Below are 20,208 nucleotides of genomic sequence, written 5' to 3' on the forward strand. Positions count from 1 at the left end.
CTGACTTGGGAAAAGACCCCAGTCGTCAGAAGGGAGAGAGGCTGGCAGAGAACGTGGTCATGAAACTGATGGAGCCGTTTTTGGATGATGGGAGAAATGTCACAATGGACAATTTCTTTACTTCACTGTCACTGTCGCACGGACTGCTGCAGCGCAAAACAACGTTACTGGGTACAGTGAATAAAGTCCGGCGTGAACTTCCTCAACTTGCGCGGATGTATTCCGTAAGAGCAGCAACACACAGGTGGCCAGTAGCGGTTTTCTACAATATGCTGGACCTGGCGGCGGTGAATTCCTACATTTTGTACAAGGCATGTACAGGGTGGACAGGCAAAAGAAGATTGTTTCTGAGTCTTCTAGCTCAGGAACTTCGTTGCCGATTCATGCAGCACAAGGAAATATTAGCACAGAGGCAGGCTGCTGCGGCTGCCGTGCCAGGGACTCTAAAGACAACGCAGTGCCAGGTGCAAGAGAGCTGCAACAGGAATCGCAGCAGGTTTACCTGTGCAACATGTCAGAAATTCACCTGTGCCAAATGCAGGGATGATGGACACTGGATCTGCAAACGCTGTAAATTTTGAAACACTTTGAAATAAAACAGACTTGTGTACCCATATATTGTGAATGTGTCTTTTGTATCGATATGGCAGGAATTTCTGAAGGTTGTAACACAGAGGTTTGGCCTGCCTTGGGTCTGAGTAAACAAATGCCAATGTTGCACAAACACACACACACACACACGCAGCAAATCTGCATTTATTAGTCCCACAAGTGGAAAATCTGCATTGTCATTGCAGAAAAGTGGACAGTGCAAGACAAAAGCAGCAAAAATAAAAACTGTACAAAGAGTACAGTATAGAAAGTGCACTATACAAACAATCTGGAAACATAAATATGGACACGTGTATTGAAAAATATTGGTGTGTGTGTGTATACCTAGACTTTATGCATATTATGTAAGGTGTGGCTGTATAAATATATGTACAACTCTGTGTATATATGTTTATGGACAGGCATGCAATGTAGTGACAAGGATTGACAAGAACTAATATTGCATATGAGAAATATTGCACATACAAACTACCATGGTATATTGTAGGCTGCAGGTAAGGAATGAAAGTAGCTTTGCAGGTAAGGAAAGACCTGAATCTCTCCTGGTTGGGGGAGGGTGTGTTTGCACGACAAAAGCAGGAGAACAATGTAGCTGAAGGCCTGTGAAAATCTCAGCGGGGTGCTAGGAGGTGTTAGGTTCAGGGGAATTTACGCAAATTTGCGCAGGGCTAGTAAATCTAGTAGTAGGGACTTGCACCAGGAAAAAAAAGGCTCAGTAATTCTAGTGTTAATTGAGACAGCTTTAGTTCACCTGTGGCTCTTTTTGCCCATCTGTGCTGCATCTTCCTAATTACCTCATGTGTGTATTAACCTAACATTTTAGAGTCTCAAAGTGTTAATATATCCAGAATATTCAGTGGTAGCAATACCAAATTTGTTTCAGCAGAAAGTCTGAGGCAGCTTCTGCCAAATGTTGAATCAAATTCATTCTGCTGGAGTTGTATTGTGTCACGGTCTGTGGGAGCAGACTGTGTGAAGTGTGAATTTGGAGTTCTGTTTGCATGGTCTCTTATATATGAACACAACTTTACACCCCATACGTATTGCACTAATATGCCATGTTGTTTGATTTGATACCTATGGGTATTATAATGCTATTTAAAGAAGTTCAACCTTGTATATCACCTGTTTCTCTCCCCAATCCTGTGGATTAACACATAGGAAGAGTCTGTCTACAAACCATAGTAAAGGTAATAAGAATCTTTGTGCTTTGTTCCAGAGAGAATCTCTGTTTGTTCCCTACGTGATTTCTTATTGGAAGTCCTTTGTCAGTGACATTACTTGGAAAAGAGTATGGACAATTCCTAATAAGCATCTTGTACCCAATAAAGTAAAAGAAGTTTCATTCAAAATACTTCATAAATATTATCCTGCTAATCATTATATGACAAAGTTCAAAAGGGACATAAATCTGAACTGTGGATTTTGTGGAAGCCAACCTGAGACTGTGCAGCACCTCTTCTGGATCTGTTCACATGCTAGAACGTCTTGGAAAGACTTCAGTAAATTCATTACTGGACAGCTCTACAAGGACTTTACTCTGAAATTGGAAAATGTTGTATTTTGTTTCTTTTGAAGGCAAAAAAGATGTATACTTTATAATAAAGTTGTTAGTTACCTTAGCTAAATTTTATTTCCACAAATGCAAATACAGTAGCCAAAAGCCTAATTTTAAACACTACTATAATGATACTCTGTCTTACATGAAATTGATTAGTGGATCACTTAATAAAAAGGCTATAAAAACAATTATTATTTGTACTAATTACAAATTATTTGAATGTATGTAATTGTTTATATTACACCCCCTGGCATATGTTAATTATATTCTAATTTGTATATATTCTCTGTATACTGTTGCTTAATAAAGCTCTGGGGGGAAAAAAGAAGCGTGAATCGTGGACCCAAACGCAGACACAAAGGGATGCAGAACTTGACTTGAATGTTAAACAGAAGACGAGCCTTTATTATGGCTGATTGCAAGAAAACACAATCAAGGCAACATGGGCTGTGGTGAAAACTAAAATAGAACCAAAACTGGAAACACTAGGAAAGACTATGAACATGACTTTGCACTGGGACATGAGAGGAACTATGACACTAAAAAACATGAACCAGAAACGTGAACATGCCCCAAACAAAAATCATGAAAACCTTCACGTGAAGTGTGGTAACACCGACAATCTGACGAAGACTGAAAGGAAACACAAAGACTAAATACACACAGGAGGTGATCAGGGAAGTGAAAACGTGAGGAAACAGCCAACTAGATGAACATTGATGCCACAGGGAAGTCTAAACTAAGCACATAGAATATGGAAACAAGACTTTCAAAATAAAAAGGAAACATGACAGGACGCAGACATGACACAACTTGACAACATGAACCACACAGACATGAAACAAGACAGGTTAGACACACTAACCAACAAGGGAGACTTAACAGAGGTGATGACACAAAGGAATCTAAATAAACAAAAGACTATAACTAGATGGACTTAACCATAAACAATGAATAATAATATACAAGGAAACTCAGATCCAAACTAATAACAGCCACAACAAGAACTTAACATACCTTCAATATACCTAAGAAAAGAAAGAGGAATAAACTCGAAGTGCTGGGTCAGAGAACCAGCTACTGACATAGTGGTAACTCATTGAAGTGTTATTGGGTATTCATAATTAGCCACTTTGTGGATACAGTGAGTGAAAGCATTGGGTGAACTGTTGTATGTCCTGAAGCTTCTTCTCTTGAAGCAACTGCTGATTTTGGAGCAGTGTTTCATTCAGAGTTGTTTGGAGCATTTTGTATTTTTCCTCCATGTCTTCAAGTTTGCATACCATTTCTTCCTCTTTTGTGTCCTGCTGTTCTTTCTCGTGAACAAACTCTTTATTTCTCTGCAGTGTTTTATCGAGCCTTATTTGCAGCACACTGCCTTTTCCCTCCATGTCTTTAAGCTTCGAGTCCATTTCTTTCCGTTTTGTGTCGTGCTGCTTGTTCTCTTGAAGAAACTGTTGATTTTTGTGCAGTGTTTTATTGTGCTTCATCTGCAGCGCTCTGTATTTTTCCTCCATGCCTTGGAGTTTGCACTGCATGTCTCTCGGCTCGATGTCCTGCTGTTCTTTCTCTTGGAGGGTCTCTTTATTTTTTCCAGAGCTTCATCAAGCTTTACTTTGAGCTCCTGATTCTCTTTGACCATTTTTTCCTGTTTTATTTCACACACACACACACACACACACACACACACACACACACACACGCGCCTTTTAAAAAGAAGTGATCGCTCTGTTGTTTATTTAAAAAGTTATTTACAAAAAATCTAAACTTCAGAAAATACTGAATAACTCAAAAATGATTTATCCCAGGATTAAAACATTTGCAACAACTGTTACAGAAAATGTTCATCAGCATAAATGTAAGTAATAATACTTGGTGATTTCTCCACAGAAAGGTGCATATTTATTGGGTTTATTATAATGATTTTTACATATTTTGCATGAGAAAGAGAAATGCAAAAAAAAATAAATCTAATTTTCTGTCTTCTTATTCAAATAGAGGTACATTATTAATCTCTGTACCACTTAAAGATTTCTGTGAGAAGCAGTGATGACTGTTTTTCTGCCATTTCCCTTTGTCAAACATCATAGAGCTGGAACTACTGATGCCAGTTAAGGAGTCCAGGTGACTTTTATAGGCTTGAAACGCCATACATCAGGCTGACCCATGTGTAGCAGGTCTTTGTAGGGGGAAGCGCTCCACTGGAAGGGTGGCACTTGGTCCCAGGTTGGACCACTCACTGCCACCATGCCGTACTCTCGAAACATCTCGTAGGAGGTCAGCTGCAAAGAATCACACACAATGGCTCAAACTCAGTGAACATCTCTTTTAAACTAATTTTTACTTACGGCAAACCAAAAAAAATCTTCAGGGTGCATGATAGGTAAAAGGGTTAGGGCAAAGGGAGATGTGAAAATGAAAACCTTCATGTCTGTTCCTCCGTGTGGTCTCTGCTTTAAGGCACCAAATGGATATGTTCCATTAGCTGGGTTCAGGTCTGACCGCGCTGAGATCGCATTCTCTCCGTTCTCAGGTGGATCACAGCCGTCACACTTTGAGAGGGGATCTTCCTTAAAGTTATTATACCTGAGGAGGAACAGTGTATCTCATAAATTAAGATACCTCTTTCCCCCTAACTTTCAAAAACTACAACATCTATTAGAGATTGTTTGTTCTGGGAATACAAATCTCCAAACATGTGCAACACACAGACTGTACCTCATCAGGCGGACCATCGAGTCCACATCTGTAACATCTGTCTGGTTTCTCCGGAAAATCTGAGCCCGAGGATTCTGGTCCAGAGAGAACCACGGGCCAAACTTCTCAACCAACTCATTGCAGCCACTCTTATTAAATATTTCCACATAGTACCTTCAGAAAGAATTTGGAAGTATGGACAAAAGAAAAGACATGCATAATCTAAAGTACAGATTAACATTTACCTTAATGTTTGCACACCAAATACTTACGGTATGTTGTAACTAGCCCAGTATCCTTTCTTCAGCAGTTCCTGAGTCTTATCAGCGTAAATGGTGAGTCCTCTGCAGCATTGGAAAAAATAAAATGCTTGTTTTAAGGTCAGATCTGATAGGGTTACATATTGTCAATAGAAACATTGAATAAATGATCTATTTTGATCCAAGTTCGGGTGCTGTGACTTACGGAATCTGCTCCAACACGACAAAGAGCCCTTCTGTGATGTCAGTCTTCCCTGGAGTGAAGAGGTTGTAGTTGACAATCATCCACTGGTTGTTGTAACTGCAAAGCAAAGTTAAAAGTGGCCTTCTTTTCACTAATACGCACAACACGGACAAAACAAAATGTTACATAATCTGGTCTTCAGTGAGGATTATCGACACAAGCTAAAAAGCAGAACAGTCTGGAGCCTTGTCAGCAGATCAAACAGTTTCTTTTTGATGATTAAAACTAACTCACGTTCCACTGTTGTACTTCGTGAAGATTTCTGCCCAGTCCTTGCCAGTAGCAGCGAGTCGATTTGCAACAATGTTCCTCAGCCACTCCATGACTGTTCCAGTGGGCTGAACATATTTCCAGAGAGCAGGGTTGCTGTTGCCAATGGTGGTTTCCAAAGTAACCTACAGACAGAAAAAGAAAGAAAAAAAATAAAAGCAGTAAGATAATCTCAGCTTTCCCTTTTTAAAAAAAATCATATTCTGTTATATAATGTCAAGTATAAAGAGATCTTACCAAGCTGCTGCTTAGGATGTAAAAGTCATCCCCAGAGAAGATGGATCCAGGGTAGGATGAGAACGCCTGAGTTCTTCCAGGAAGAACATAGTTGTCTGAAAAACATGAGAGCACGTGCTGAAGTCACACTATCAACTAGTCCCTAAAATAATTACATCAAAAATGGTGCTAGGGTACTTTTGGGGTTTTAAACGTGCATTAAAGAATTAAAAAGTCAAGCATTTAAGGACATATCTAATTGTTTTGCCATTATATAAAAAAATTGGGACCATTGTTTTTGTATTGTAAATCTGAAAAGTAGAGTGAGCGGGTATCTAGAAACAGCAACAGCTAAACTGGAAAAATCAATGTCCAAATCATCTAACCTTTGCCTCTCTAACTTTGTTGTCACTCAACCTGATCTGTCCCTCTGATGTGCTCATTTCTAATCTCGTCTCTCCTGATCAATCTCAATGTATCTTATCATCAATCAGGAGGCACACTTGCGTCAATTAATTACCTAGAGGAGAAACTTTAAAGGCAAAAATGTATTTCTTCATTATGCGCAGCATGGCCTGGTAGGTGTTCCAGGTGTCATGTGACACCAGCAGTTCCTTATTGTTAGGCAGAAGCTTAATCAGTGCAGAGCAGGAGCCAGAGCCAATGGGTCGGGTTTGACTGGATTTATTCAGAGCCGATTCCAGGTCCTCAAGGTCTCCGCCCATTTGGAAAAGTCTGTTTGGGCAACAGCAAGTGAAAGTTTAAAATCTCAGCAAAAGAGGGTAAAACATGTTTGAATGATACAGAAAAGGAGATAACTACTTACAGGAAGCCAAATGGGTTGAGAGAGAATGACCCTATTGGCAAAGACAGCTGATCATTGTAGCTGTCCTCCAAACCTTTGAGCTGCAGCAATGTCAGACGCACCTGATGAAGAAACAGATAGCACAAAGTCTGATTTCTGGCCTTTAAAAAAAGCTTGTCATGTAAGGGATTTTTTTTTCAGTCCTGCTCATTGTACCTGGTACCAGTAGGGTGAGTTTGGATTATTCTCTATTTGGTCCTGAATCCACTGCATGTTGGTTATGATGAAAGACTTAAGGCGCTCGCAGTAGGCAGATTCATACATCAAGGGTTCGCAGTAACCCATTAGAGTGTTCATCCAGTGTTTATAGATCAGCTAAAAAACACCAGCATACCTAGTCATTAGAATAATTAAACCAAAAATATTTTAACGTCTGACCAAATGAGGGTTAGACTGACCGGAGACGTTACTGCAGCCTCAACTGCACCTGCAGCGTAAGCCTGGATGCTGTCGTTGTACCGACTGCTGGTAGTCACCTCCAAGAAAGACCAGCTGAAAGAGAGAGCATAAAAATGTAAAACGATCTCCAGAAAAAAAAAAAAAATAGATTTATGAAGTTTACAGCACTGTGCAAAAACCTTGAGCCACCCCCCATTTGTTTACATTTTGCTAGGAAAATAGGTGGTGCAGTGCTCTACTGAATTATGTGCAAGCAAGGTTATGCATACAAGTCAAAAGCAAAGTCTGTGTAAATCTAATCAGACTGAAAGTCAAGTTTTGGTATGACCATCTTAATTTGCCAGCACAGTCTGAACTTTCTTAAACTAACTTTTGTGTAATTTCTTTAAGTAGGTTCAGGAATACTTCTCCAGGCTTAATACTATTAATACTTCAATACTGATTGTTTTTCTATCCAGGTATGACTTTATGGCATTGGCAGTGTGTTTGGGATCATTGTCAAGCTGAAAAATGAAGCTGCTGTCAATCACATGCTTTCCAGATACTATTATACGGTGGATTAAAATGTGAATGCACTGTTCTACATACAGAGCTATTTTGTTATATTTTGTAACTTTGTAAGAGATTGCATTTATATGTATTATTACTTATTGCTATTATCATTATTATTCATGTTATTGTTATTTAATCTATTATATTATTTCATTTCGTTGATTACTGTTCTTACTGTCTTGGAGCAACTGTGACCACTCTGGGATTAATAAAATATTCTGATTCCGATTGATCAATTTTAACAAGATCTCCAGCACCACTGGCTAAAACGCAGCTAAAAAAAACAAAAAAAACGACAGGGCGTCCACCATGTTTTACAGAAGGCTATAGATACTGGTTCTACCTCTCTCCTGACCTCCTGCATACATGGTGCTATTTGAACCAGAAGTTTCAAAATTCAATTTATCACTCCATCAGACCTGTTGTCACTGATCTTCAGTCCACTTCTTGTGTAATCTGGGATACCTCAGTGGCTCACCCTTTTCTTTACAGAGAAGACAGATTTCTTTATGGCCTGCCAGTTTCCTCACTTTTCATAGTTTCCACGGGCCACACACTATGGAAGCTGTATTATCTTTTCTATTTTTTTTTTTGCAACTAAAGAAATGGGTGCAAATGATGTGTTCTTGTAACAGGCTGCTAGTAACAAAGTGCCTAAAGATACAAAATATTATCTCCCCTCCCAAACAGAACAAACAAACAAACAACCGAACAAACAAAAACCCAGCCAATGTCCAAAGAAAAACTTTTAAAGACCTCCAGAAGGTTTCTCAGTGTGTCATGTGTTCCACTTCTGCTAATTTGGGTTCCTCAAAACAAAACCACAAGGATTAAATGTTGCTCAACGAGTCAACATTTACGAAAAAACAAGGAAAACAATTTAGACCATTGACACTGCCGAACACCATTCTGTTACAGCTTCATAGGGGATGATTGTTTACGTTCTTTATGAACTCAAATATTTTAATATGTATAATTTCTCAATTTTTCTTAAATTCTTGAACTAGCCTGAGAGAATCTGGATCGGTTTGGCTGTAAAACTAGTAAAACACTGTGTGTGGAACTGCAAATTATACACTAAACCAGTGGTGGGGAACTCCAGGCCTCAAGTGCCGTGTCCTGCAGGTTTTAGACGTGTCCTTTAGCCAACACCGATGATTTAAATGGCTAAATGACCTACTCAACATGTCTTGAGGTTCTCCAGAGGCCTGGTAATGAACTAATCATTTGATTCAGGCGTGCTGACCCAAGGTGATATCTAAAACATGCAGGACACAGGACCTTGAGTTCTTCACCCTTGCATTAAACGATTAACCGAATAATTGAAACAATAACAGGAGTCAACGCTGCAACACGCTTTTCCTTACTTTCTGTAAGAAACTGCAGCACTGACCCAGCTTGACCATTCACCAACGACCTATTTCAAGCACAAACCGCACAGACAAACCGAGCCTTTAGAGGCAAATATTTTACATTTTAGACCAAGAACAGTCTCTAAACACTCACCCTGACTTTTCAATATCATCAGTGAAATTCGCCCAAGCCACAAAATCCTCCTGATATCCCTCTATGACAGATAGCTGTCCGGTTTGCTTGTCGATCACAGCCGTTCGTATTTCTGCTCGAACGGCCGCAAACAAACAAAACAAAAGCAAAAACATCTTTAAAAGATCTAAAACCTCTGTAAAACTTCTAACACGGTCAGCTCCGTTCCACCTGCACGCCATGTTTACATGAACAAATCATGTGACTTCGATGGGCCAAGTCACCTGACTACCGCCGGGACTTTCAAAATAAAAGACACCGCCCGACATCCCGCATCATAAGTTCAGTCACTGTCACAAACGAGACATGAGACAAAAAAAGTAACATGTACGCAGCTTTTATACATATATAAAAACCAGTCGTCAGATACATCAGATCTCTTGGACATTTCATTCTGTACAAAATACTAGTTAATCCAGAGAAAACTGGACCGGCTTTTAAATTAATGAAAAACTTCTGCAGATATTCGGGTCCATGCTTTATTCAGTCCATTTTACACAGAGCGTTGGGGTCAGGATTTGTGCGGAGGCTGCAGACGTCAGTCTTCCACACCACCTTCAGTTTCCATTGTCTCCAAAATTCCTTCCATAACCTCTGCTTTTCGCTGCTTTTTGGCAGTGACTGAGGAGGAATAAAACAAAAACAAAAAAATGAATAAACGGCAAACCTACTTTTTATTTAATTGTGTCCTGTTAACAAGGATTTGGTGGATTTACCATGAAAATGTTCAGCTGTTTTTCGCCTCAATGCCTCCACAGTTTCCTCTGCGTCAGCCCACTCCAGCACAAGACGTCTCCCGTACAGATGGGTGCTGTGGCATAGCGCGGCAAACGCTTTCTACATAGAACCAGAGGAACACAACTGCTAATCAGTGTGACAGCCAAAATCCCTCTAAAATAAATATTGCCACACTTTACTAATTTGAGTCACTTGAGCTAAGACTGATGCTTAAAAATGTTGGCTGGATCTCCTTTTTAACAATATGCTACAAGATCAGTTTTAAGGCCAATAATTGGTAATGAAAACCAGAAATGAGTTAAATACATGCTTATCCCTGAATGTTGGTGAAAATGGTTGAAAGCACGGTGGGTGCTAATATTCAGATGGCTGCTCTTCTCAAAACACTCTTTCGATTACTTCTTTTGATTAAATTTGTTCAAACTGTGGTCATAAAATTAGATTTTTGAAATTGAAATGATATTATCTCTCTTGGATATGTCAGCTTCCGTCTTGAAATTGTTTCTAAACTTCCTATTAGCAGAAAATCTGTGAGACAAAAATCTATTTTAATATTTTTAAAGCACATTAAAATATCCCACCTTGAGTATTTAAAAAAAAGTCCTTTATATGCTGTTGAAAGTACTGTAAGTCACAGACCTTGGATCATTTCCTCTATTGTTGCCCTTCAATGTTAAATAATAAAATACATTTGGCGATGGAGACACCCACAGACCGACAGACATGTAGCCAAATGATGAGACCTACAAATCTACATGCTATAATATTCTGAGTAGCTGATGAAATGTATATTTTCTTCGTTTCATGAATCACACACAAACCTTAGCATCTTGTTTGGTGAGGAAATCAACAAAGCCAAAACCTCGATGACTTCCTGAACCAGCCGCTTTCTTTGGAAGACGGACAGTCTTTAGCTCCCCAAATGTACTGAGAAGATGAAATACAAGGAGGAAATGTGAGTATTAATTTAGCTCTTCCAACAGCGTAAATAATAATAAAAAAACGATAGCTGTGTACGTGTTACCAGAAAAGCTCCCTGATTTCCCTGACAGATGCTTGGAAAGGAACATTGCGCACAAGGATCTTGGATCCCGTCTGCTTCTTGTCAGCTTGTTTCTTCTTCCGTGTCACCACAGCTGTCCTGCACATGAGAAAAAAATGAATGAGTGGTGACAAGACGAGCGCTGTCTTCATGCTACCACAAATTCTAACCATAAACATGTCAGCTGAAATGTTTAGGAGCATATTCTTGTAAGTAAATAGACATAAGCGGGGAAAAAGAAAACCTTTCTGATTCACATCTGACCTTGTGGCTCTCTCTGAAACCTTCAGCTCTAACTGGTGATCATCCACCTTACAGTGCTGAAGGAGGGTTTAAGGAGAGAGGAGACATTAGCCAAAAACCTGCTTGTGGAGAAAAGCTGCGAGAGTGTTGCTGAGGAGGTGGGGATGGTACCTGTAGCTGCCTCAGGGCCTTCTGAGCTGCTTCTGCCGTCTGATACTGGACAAAACCGTAACCCATTGACAACAGTTTGCCTAGAAGACAGAACAATAAGCACGAGAACAGTGATTACGCAGAGAAAAGCAGAAGATGTTTAGCACAATATTAACAGTGTGCTTGTCTGTGATTAAACTTCAGATGGTTCTGAAGTCTCGTCCTCCCAGATCTGGACCAGGGCATCACTGAGCTCCTGGAAAGTCTAAGGTGCAACCTGTCATCTTCAGATGGACTGAAAAGTGTCCCAGAGATTTTCTATTGGATTTCATTCAGGCAAGCATGGGGGCCATCAATGATATCAATTCCTTCATTCTCCAGGAACTGCCTGCATACTATTGCCACATGAGGTTGGTCATTATCGTGCACCAGGAGGAACCCAGGACCCCCTGCACCGGTGTAGGGTCTGACAGCAGGTCCAAGCATTTCATAATGTTACCTATGGCAGTGATCTGTGCCTCCCTCCATGGATCTGCCTCACCAGACCATCACTGACCCATCAACAAAGTGGTTACGCTGAACAATCTTACAGCAGCATAACTTACCACTGAGTCTACAAAAATACTTTTCTTAACCAAAACATAATTTGTGGTTGAATAGTGAGCACTCCATTTGTATTATCAGTTAGTAAGCACATGCCGGCACTTGTTCTGAAAGGAAATATTTGAAACCCTTCTCAGTACCTGTTTTATCTTTTTTCTTGGATATCGTGCAGGATTTGACTTTGCCACATTTGGAGAATGTCTGAAATGAACAAATAAAAACCATGACCATCAGCCAGTGATTAAAAAGTTAATAATAATAGTATTTATTAATGTACCTACCTCCAATAGTTTCTCCTCTGTCGTGTTGAAATTAAGATTCTTAATGAAAAGCGTAGAACCTGGAAGAGCTTCCTCCTCTTCCTCTTCATCATCATCATCATCTTCTTCTTCTTCTTCCTCATTTTCTTTCTTCTTCTCCTCTTTCTCGGCTGCCTTCTTCTCTAATACTTAGTTAAACAGAGCAATGGTGGATTCTGATTATACATATCATACCCTTCAAGTCTGGAAAATACTGCTCTCTCTTAAAGAGACTGCCTGGCTGTGTTTTGAGAGAGTTTACCTGGTTCTGGTTTGGCCACAAACACCCCGACAGGCGCCCACTCCAAATACAGCGGGACATGATGGAACTGGATTAGGAATGAATTTGATCCAATAATAAGTCTTCAGTATCCAGCAGTCAAAACATACTATATGCAGGTGAAACGTTGCACACACCTTACTGTAAGCCATTCTTGTGAAGGCTCGTTTCGCTTCAGTCGGCTCCAGAAACTCAACGATTGCAGTGAGTCCTGAAGGTGGCAGCAGCACGCGGCCCAAAGAACCATAAGGTGAGAAGAGCTCCTCAAGCTCTGACGCCTGCACTCCAGCTGGAAGGTTCTTCACCAGGATCACTGTGTTACTCCTTGCTGCTGCTGCCTGTAGACGAAGGGACGCAAGCCGTGGACTTTTCATTCAAATTTTCATTCACGCATTTGGATCAAGAGCACTGAGAAGTACATCAAGCATACCTGACTGAAGGAATCCAGGCTGACACTGTTATCCAGCAGAAACTGCCGCGTCTCCTGGACAATTTGTGTTTCCCCCAAAGCCATCCTCACTGCAACACTTCCCTTTGACTCCTGCAGGGGAGAGCAAGGACCGTAGATACATGCAATAAATAAATAAAGAGGAAATGAAAAACACAAGTCTGTAAAAAGAGGATTTTTTTTTTTTTTTTTTAGATTGAGATGATGTTATTACTGTGCCATTAGCCTAAAGCATTTGAAAATGTGGTTACCAAACTATAAAAGTCATAATAAACAAAGTTGGTTTCAGCGAGAAACTGACCTGAGCAGTGGGCTATTGCTGCGGTATAGACTGTGTGGGACAAATCCATAATCCCAAAAAGAACATCCTATTATCACCAACACTAGGTCAGTATGCTATACATTACACAGAGCAGGTTGTTGGGACTTTTTCAAATCCTTATGAAATCTCTATGGAATAATAAACTAATCATAAACAAATCAGTTAACCAGGTATATGTCAGAGAGCTGGAATTACTTCTGTTTTTCACGTATTTGGTATCCAGTCAAACATTTTTCAAAGTTTTAGTCAATTAACAGATATTTATAAATAACCATACAGTCAATTCTGGAGGTAAAAAGTGGTCTGTCTAAATGGTTTGGATGTACTCTTACCTACCCTACAGGTAGTTCAATCTAACAGCTACTAAAAAAAAAAAGTGAGACCCTTTGCTCAACCGAGTGGTCTTGTCTGTGTCTTGTCTGTGAAATCTACTGCCAGCTAGCTTTTCCTGCAGGGGTGGGGTTACAAGGGTCTTTAATTCTCCATGTACATTGAACTTCTGCAGGACTCAAAGTTTGATGGAATAATATTCAAGAGGTTAACCTTTTCTCTAAGAGAAAATATTTCAAATCTCTGTAAAACTGTTTATCTTAGGTTCAGCAACTGAATTTCAAGACTCTGGCTTCTGTTCCTTTAAAGAAAGTTGGATTTCCTGACTCTTGTTACCTCCTTATAGAGAATGGATAACAATGATGACACAGCTGGCTGCCTGTGAGACTAATAAAAATTCATGAACACGTTCTTAAATGGGACCCGTTTATTAGGTGGCCGTCTGCAGTTTAAATAACTTTGTGGTTACCAAGTAAATGTAATATAAGGTTGAAAGAGGCATTTAATAATTAGTCGTGCTGAACTCCCTTTTCCCTTATATATTATTATTATTTCTTCTCTTGTATTATATTTTTATAATTTGTTAAAAATTGTAATAAATTGTTCAAGTAAAAAAAAAAAAAAGGAGGAGGAAAAGAGGCAGACAGGAGCGTAAATGCAGGTGAACTAGATGTAAAGTCACTCACGTGGTCCAGGACTTGGCTTTTGGTGGTGTTGTATTTTTCAGCAATAGCATCTGCCACTGCACTTGTACCCAGAAACAAGGTGTTCCAGTTGTGTGAACTAGAAAGAAACCGAAAATTCAAGTGTAAGCTTAAAAAAATATCAGCATGAAAAACAGACGGTCACTTTGATCCCGATTACCTGGAACTTAAAGCTTTAGTTTTAGCATCTTTTTGCCGTTTGTAAGATGAGGAGCCAGGACCGCCAGCATCAGAGTCACTCTTTTCTTTCTTCACAGTGGAGGGAAGCAGGTGAAGCATTCTGCCCTAGAGGTGTAAGAAAGTTTTCAAACAGCTGAATTTAACGAACTGCACTTTAAATCCAGCCATGAGGTGTAGAGTGATGAAGAAGTTCTGACATAAACACCTGAAAAATGTGTCCGTCCAACTGAGCGAGCGCTGTCACGGCGTTCTCTGGTATCATGTAGGTTACAAAGGCAAACCCTTTAGGTCTCTTGGTTAGCGTGTCAATTGGGAACAGCACATCAGATAAAGGACCTGCAGAGATTTTATAACCATGAAACACTTGGGACAAGAGCGCATTTCTTTCTACAGACGTGTAATCTCACCGTGTTTGCTAAACAGATCTTTGATGTCCTCCTCTGTGCAGGTGTAAGGAAGGTTTCTGATGAAGAGTCGGCCTGACTCTGAAACATCTTCCTCCTCCTCGTCCTCCTTGAGCTTCCTGCTAAAGTTTCTGTCAGTTTCTTTCTCTTTTCCGTCTCTTTTGTTCTTTCCCGCTAAAGCATCCACGCGAAACACTTCAATGTAACGCCCTCCTGAAAACACAAGGACAAAGTCTAGGCTTCATAAGCTAGCAGAGAATGAGAAATACATCTATAAATGTCTTTGTGCCGTTGTTTCCCCAACTGAATGGTGGCTTCAAATGTTTTCGCTCATATTTTGTGCAGAGTTTTTACACCCTGTAACATCTCATTCATAGTAACACAGCCAAATACTATGAACAGAAATAAGTCCTAATAATTTCACCTATATAATCCTTGTTTTTCTTCAAGGCCTTTTCCACCTCTTCCTCAGAGTGCAAGTCCACGTATACGTAACCTAAAAAACAACAGCACACTGTTAAGATGCATCTGCCTGTATACAGTTCATACAGACCTGTAGTGCTGTGAAAAAGTAATTGCCCTCATCCTGAATTATTGTTTTTGCATATTTGTCACACTCGAGATCATCAAAATATGTAAAATTTTGCAGAAAGATAAGCAAATACACAAAAGTGGGAAAAGGTTATTCAAACCTACCTGAATGTCCCCCAAACCTAATAACCGTTTGTGCCACCATTGGCAGCAAGAACTGCAATCAGGCATTTGTGATATCTGACACGAGTCTTTCATATCACTCAAACTCAGTCACACTTTTTTTTGAGCCATTTAGAGGTAGACCAGTGTGTTTTGGATCATTGTCCTGCTGCATAATCCAAGTCCACTGGAGCTTCAGGGCATGAACTGTTGGCCAGATGTTCTCCTTTAGGATTTTCTGGTAGAGTGGAGAATTCATGGCTCTGTCAACTACAGCAGGTTGTCCTGAAGCAGCAAAGACGCTCTAGACCATCACACTACCACCACCGTGTTTGATCATTGGTATGATGTTCTCTTTATAGAATGCTGTGTTAGTTTTATGTTAGATGTAACGAGACTCAAACCTTCCACAAAGTTCAGCTTTTGTGTCGTCACAGAATATGTTCCCAAAGGTCTTGGGGATCATCAAGAAATATTTTGGCAGATTTCAGACGAGCCTTTGTGTTCTTTTTGGTCAGCAGTGGTTTTCTCCTTGGACTCTACTATGTATGCCATTTTCTTAGTGTTGAATCATGAACTTTGACCTTAACTGAGACAAGTCAGGCCTGCAGTTCTGTAGCTGTTGTTCTAGGCTCTTTTGTGACCTCCTGGATGACTAATCAGTGTGCTCTTGGAAGTCATTTAGGAAGGCCGGCCACTCCCAGGAAGTTTCTCACTGTTGCATGTTTTCTCCATTTGAGGATAATGGCTCTCACTGGGGTTCACTGGAGTCCCACAGTATTAGAAATGGCTTGGTAACTTGCAGACTGATCGATGTCCGTGTTTTTTTAATCTCTTTCTTTAGATTCAGTAATCAGGTCTGTGTGTGACTGCTATCAGCTTTTTAAAAAAGGTGAATAATTCATGGTTCAAAAGGGGAGAATAACAATTTCACTTAGGACCAGGAAGGTTTGTACGGGCTCTTTCCCTTAAAAAAAACAAATAATTATTTAAAAACTGCATTTTGTATTTATTTGGATTCTCTTTAGCTAATATTAAAATGAATTTGATGATTCGAAACATGCAAATGTGACAAATATACAAAAAAAAAAAAAAGAAATCATGACATGGGCAATTATATTTTCTCAAGCCACTGAATACAGCGTATGTGGGTGACTGCTGCAAAATGAGAAACTTTAAATACTTTTACTATCACACCTGTTCTATTTCCGCTTTCGTTCTTCCCAATCCGGACTGCTGCAGGCTTCAGTGGAGTCATAAATTCTCTAATTTGTTTCTAGTGGTGTTACAGGAAAAAATGTTAGCGTCACAGATTCAGAGTGATATAGTGAAGATTTCAGTGCCGACACTGAGAAGTTTCTTGTTCGCTCACCTCTTTAACATTGAACGGGACTCCTCTCAGCTTCACTGTGAACTCTGTTGTTGCCTCCGTCTGTAGTAAATACACAGGGGTTGGCGTGAATCGCTACAAACTAGTAACAATGACTGAATGTAAAAATTTAAAACAGCTTCTGACAGAAGAGTCACCTCCTGCTTGGCAGGTTTCTTCACTTTGCTCTGGTCCTTTTCCTCAGAGGTCACTGAAGACTTGACCTTTGAGATGTTTTCCCTGTCTCCACTCTCGTAGTCACTGTCTGTGTGCTGTAAAGGACCATCATCATCCTCTTCTTCCTCCTCCTCCTCCGTGTCTGCTGTTTGTGCCACCTTTGACCGCAGGTAGTCCATATCTGATAAGCCAGACTTCAGTGCTTCTTTAGTGGCATCTGGAATCAACAGCATAGCAAACAATTAACAATAATTCACTGAACCTGGATGAATATTTTCTAATATAGTTTAATCTGATTTTCTGTGATTGTGTGTGTGTGTGTGTACAATATTTCTCTGATATAAATTTCAGTATTTGATGTTGATGTAACCCCAAAATTAAAACACAACCACTACCAACCTTCATCCTCACTCTCATCATTTTCTTCTTCCTCATCCTCTTTGTCTTCTTCTGACTGGTCTGAGTCAAAGTTGAGGTAATCATCTGAAGCAGGTTTCTTCTTGCTTTGAGTCGTCTTCTTCTTGTCGGGATCGGGTGCTTCCTGTGCAGTGTCGTTTGCCCAGGTCGGAGCTTGGCTTCGATTCTGATGCACTGACAGAAACTCCTTGAATTCTGCTTCCTCTTCCAGCTGAAATGAGATATAAGCCGATGTCCAAATATTAAGTGTTACATCATACAAAAACTGATGAGGTAGGCAAAAAAAAAAAAAAAAAAAATTGTACTCTCACAGGCCACTTCATTGGGTACACCTGTTCAACTGCTAATTTACCCACATATCTAATCAGCAAATCAGTGAGGCACTGGTCAGTGTACTGGTAATCCTAACCATAACCTGCTGAACGTCAGACTGAGCATCTTAATAAAGAGGAACGGTGATTTAAGTGATTTTGAACATGACATGGCTGTTGGTGCCAGATGAGCAGGTCTGAGCATTTTTCCCAAAGCTTGCACCCATCTCCCGACCAACATCTCAATTTAAGAGCAGATAGATTTTAAAGTTTATAATTTACTTACATCTCCCAGAAGACTGCTGGATTCCTTTTTCTGCTTCTTCTTCTAAAATTCAAACACACACACACACACACACACACACTATTGTATTAAAAACACAAATTCTATGAAATCCTACTTATATTAATCTCTGGTAAGGCAGCAAAAAAATGATGATATACAGAGGGAAGAATGAATTATAAAGATATATGGTAAGTTTTATATACAAGTACGACCTCTGTAATTACAGAGCATTAGTTTAGAAATACTGTTATTTCCCGTCCACAGGTGTTTCCTACCTTTTTGCCATCAGTGTCGGCGGGAGCAGAGGGTTTGCCCTGCCCTGAGCTCTGAGTGTGTTTACTCCAGGCTCTTGCCTTACTGGGGTCTCCAAACGCCTTACACATCTCCACCTAGAATAAAGGACAGGTAAACCATCAAGCATGCGCGTGTTCCCTCTCGAGGCACAGACTGTGTGCGGCTGAGGCCATACCGTCACTCTGGATGTGTCCACGAAGCTCTTATTGAAATGCTTCAGGGCCTTGTTTGCATCCTCCTCGGATTTAAAACCCACAAAGCCGAACTTACGGAACTTGCCGTCTTTGGTAAATTTCAGAGAGCAGTCTGTCAAAGTGCCAAAGGCAGCAAACATCGACCTGAACCTGTCCTCCTTCATCTGCACAGAGAACAGTGAAATTTAGCTGGGCTCAAATTAAAGGCTGCTCTCGCTTTGTGTTTACATGCGAGCGGGCTGTTTACTTACCCCATTAGGGAGGTTTTTAACGATGAGTCTCGACATCACGGCAGAAGGTGTAATTCCACTGTTAACGCGTAAAACGGCTTTATATAACTTGTCAACAAAAACAGCGTGGACAAGAACCTCTAGCTCGCCATCTTGAGTGGGAGGGGCTTCTTCTTCTTCGGCCGATAGTAACCGTATCAGTGAATAAACGCCACCCTGTGGTCGGGAATGGTTACTGCGTATATAATCAAACAATATTTAACTGGGTGTTCTAATAATCATATCAAAAACACATAAAAAAAAACTGATGTTATATATGATATGAAAACATGTAACTATAACAGATGTTCAGGTATTATTAAAATATGACAAGTTAACATCTGGAAAACGAATAAATTGTGACTGAAAGGTGTAGCGCGACCAATGACTGTAGAAAACAGTCATTGGTCGCTGGCTTTGAAGTGTACACTGCAGGTCTTCATGTGTTTTCTGTTGTTGTTGCTTTTGCAAAACCTTAAGGCTTAAGGCTTGATGTCCTGCTGTTCTTTCTCTTGGAGGATCTCTTTATTTTTTTCCAGAGCTTCATCAAGCCTTACTTGCAAGTCTTCATTGTGTTTCTTGATGTTATGAAGCTTGCAAACCATTTCTTTATGTTTGTATGTTGCTCTTTCTTACATTGTACTGTGAGTTGCAGTCATGCATACTGCAGCCCAACTGTGGTGTTCCTGCAGCTAGAAAAACTACCTTAAGCTCCAAACACAGTCTATTAACTGTATTTGAAGCTGGCTTAAAGGCGGCAGGGTGGAGAATGTGTGGAGAACAGAAAGAAGGGAGGTTCAACGAGGGCCTGCAGCTTACACATGCCTTGCAGGTTAATCTGGCTGTGTATGGTCTTTGCTTCCTGCTGAGATGACGGCTTGCTGTTTAAAATCAGTAGCTTATTGTTTAAAACAAAAGAAAAAAAAACTTGGCTGCCTACATTTTTCTGCTAAGCGAAGCGTATCATCTAAATCAGGAGTTAGTTGGATTGCTAAGCAGCTGGAGCTGGTTGGATCTTTGGGGCTGAATTGTCATGCTCTTCGCACACATTATATTTCCTTCAACTTCAAGAAACTCAGTGGTTTTTTCAGGTGGTTTTTTTTGCATTATAAGCTTTGATTATATTTTACTTTTACACTTCTAATGAAGATGTTATGACAGCTGGAACAAAGAAAAAGGAAAAGGAGCTGTTGTTCTTGGTTCTGGGTTTAAGGTATCTGTAGGAATGAGAATC

At 40.1% G+C, this 20,208-nt stretch overlaps 2 protein-coding genes across 2 annotated transcripts; both read right to left on the reverse strand.

Moving 5' to 3' along the window:
- Positions 1-2,550: 2,550 nt before the first annotated feature.
- On the reverse strand, positions 2,551-9,435 carry plbd2 (phospholipase B domain containing 2). Its single transcript, XM_084945280.1, has 12 exons — positions 9,183-9,435; positions 7,124-7,217; positions 6,882-7,040; positions 6,687-6,787; positions 6,381-6,595; positions 5,882-5,976; positions 5,609-5,769; positions 5,336-5,431; positions 5,143-5,214; positions 4,892-5,044; positions 4,597-4,759; positions 2,551-4,455 (listed from the first exon to the last, which is right to left on the reverse strand). The coding sequence occupies exons 1-12, from the start codon at positions 9,401-9,403 to the stop codon at positions 4,285-4,287; spliced, it is 1,701 nt and encodes a 566-aa protein (XP_084801406.1). The 5' UTR covers positions 9,404-9,435; the 3' UTR covers positions 2,551-4,284.
- Positions 9,436-9,542: 107 nt separating this feature from the next.
- On the reverse strand, positions 9,543-19,101 carry rbm19 (RNA binding motif protein 19). The gene is made up of 24 exons (XM_084945277.1): positions 18,957-19,101; positions 18,687-18,869; positions 18,493-18,606; positions 18,218-18,259; positions 17,603-17,831; positions 17,185-17,420; positions 17,030-17,089; positions 16,855-16,933; positions 15,389-15,460; positions 14,968-15,177; positions 14,766-14,896; positions 14,541-14,665; positions 14,363-14,459; positions 13,007-13,117; positions 12,714-12,914; positions 12,559-12,625; positions 12,279-12,445; positions 12,138-12,198; positions 11,416-11,495; positions 11,266-11,321; positions 10,984-11,100; positions 10,781-10,886; positions 9,938-10,058; positions 9,543-9,842 (listed from the first exon to the last, which is right to left on the reverse strand). Exons 1-24 carry the CDS (start codon positions 18,990-18,992, stop codon positions 9,760-9,762), a joined length of 2,784 nt encoding a protein of 927 aa, XP_084801403.1. The 5' UTR covers positions 18,993-19,101; the 3' UTR covers positions 9,543-9,759.
- Between the last annotated feature and the right edge of the window lie 1,107 nt (positions 19,102-20,208).

Source organism: Perissodus microlepis, chromosome 12 (genome assembly GCF_051167445.1).
Source record: "Perissodus microlepis isolate ML-2025 ecotype Zambia chromosome 12, ASM5116744v1, whole genome shotgun sequence".
NCBI lineage: Eukaryota > Metazoa > Chordata > Actinopteri > Cichliformes > Cichlidae > Perissodus > Perissodus microlepis.

Excerpts from the sequence above, each read along its gene's own strand:
- plbd2 (XM_084945280.1), bottom strand. The coding sequence starts at position 9,403 with ATGGCGTGCAGGTGGAACGGAGCTGACCGTGTTAGAAGTTTTACAGAG. Across the intron at positions 7,218-9,182 it reads GATGATATTGAAAAGTCAGG|CTGGTCTTTCTTGGAGGTGA; the intron begins GTGAGTGTTTAG and ends TCTCTCTTTCAG. Across the intron at positions 5,215-5,335 it reads GTCGTGTTGGAGCAGATTCC|AGGACTCACCATTTACGCTG; the intron begins GTAAGTCACAGC and ends CCAATGCTGCAG.
- rbm19 (XM_084945277.1), bottom strand. The coding sequence starts at position 18,992 with ATGTCGAGACTCATCGTTAAAAACCTCCCTAATGGG. Across the intron at positions 16,934-17,029 it reads TCCCGTTCAATGTTAAAGAG|AAACAAATTAGAGAATTTAT; the intron begins GTGAGCGAACAA and ends TAACACCACTAG. Across the intron at positions 11,322-11,415 it reads AGGCCCTGAGGCAGCTACAG|CACTGTAAGGTGGATGATCA; the intron begins GTACCATCCCCA and ends ACCCTCCTTCAG.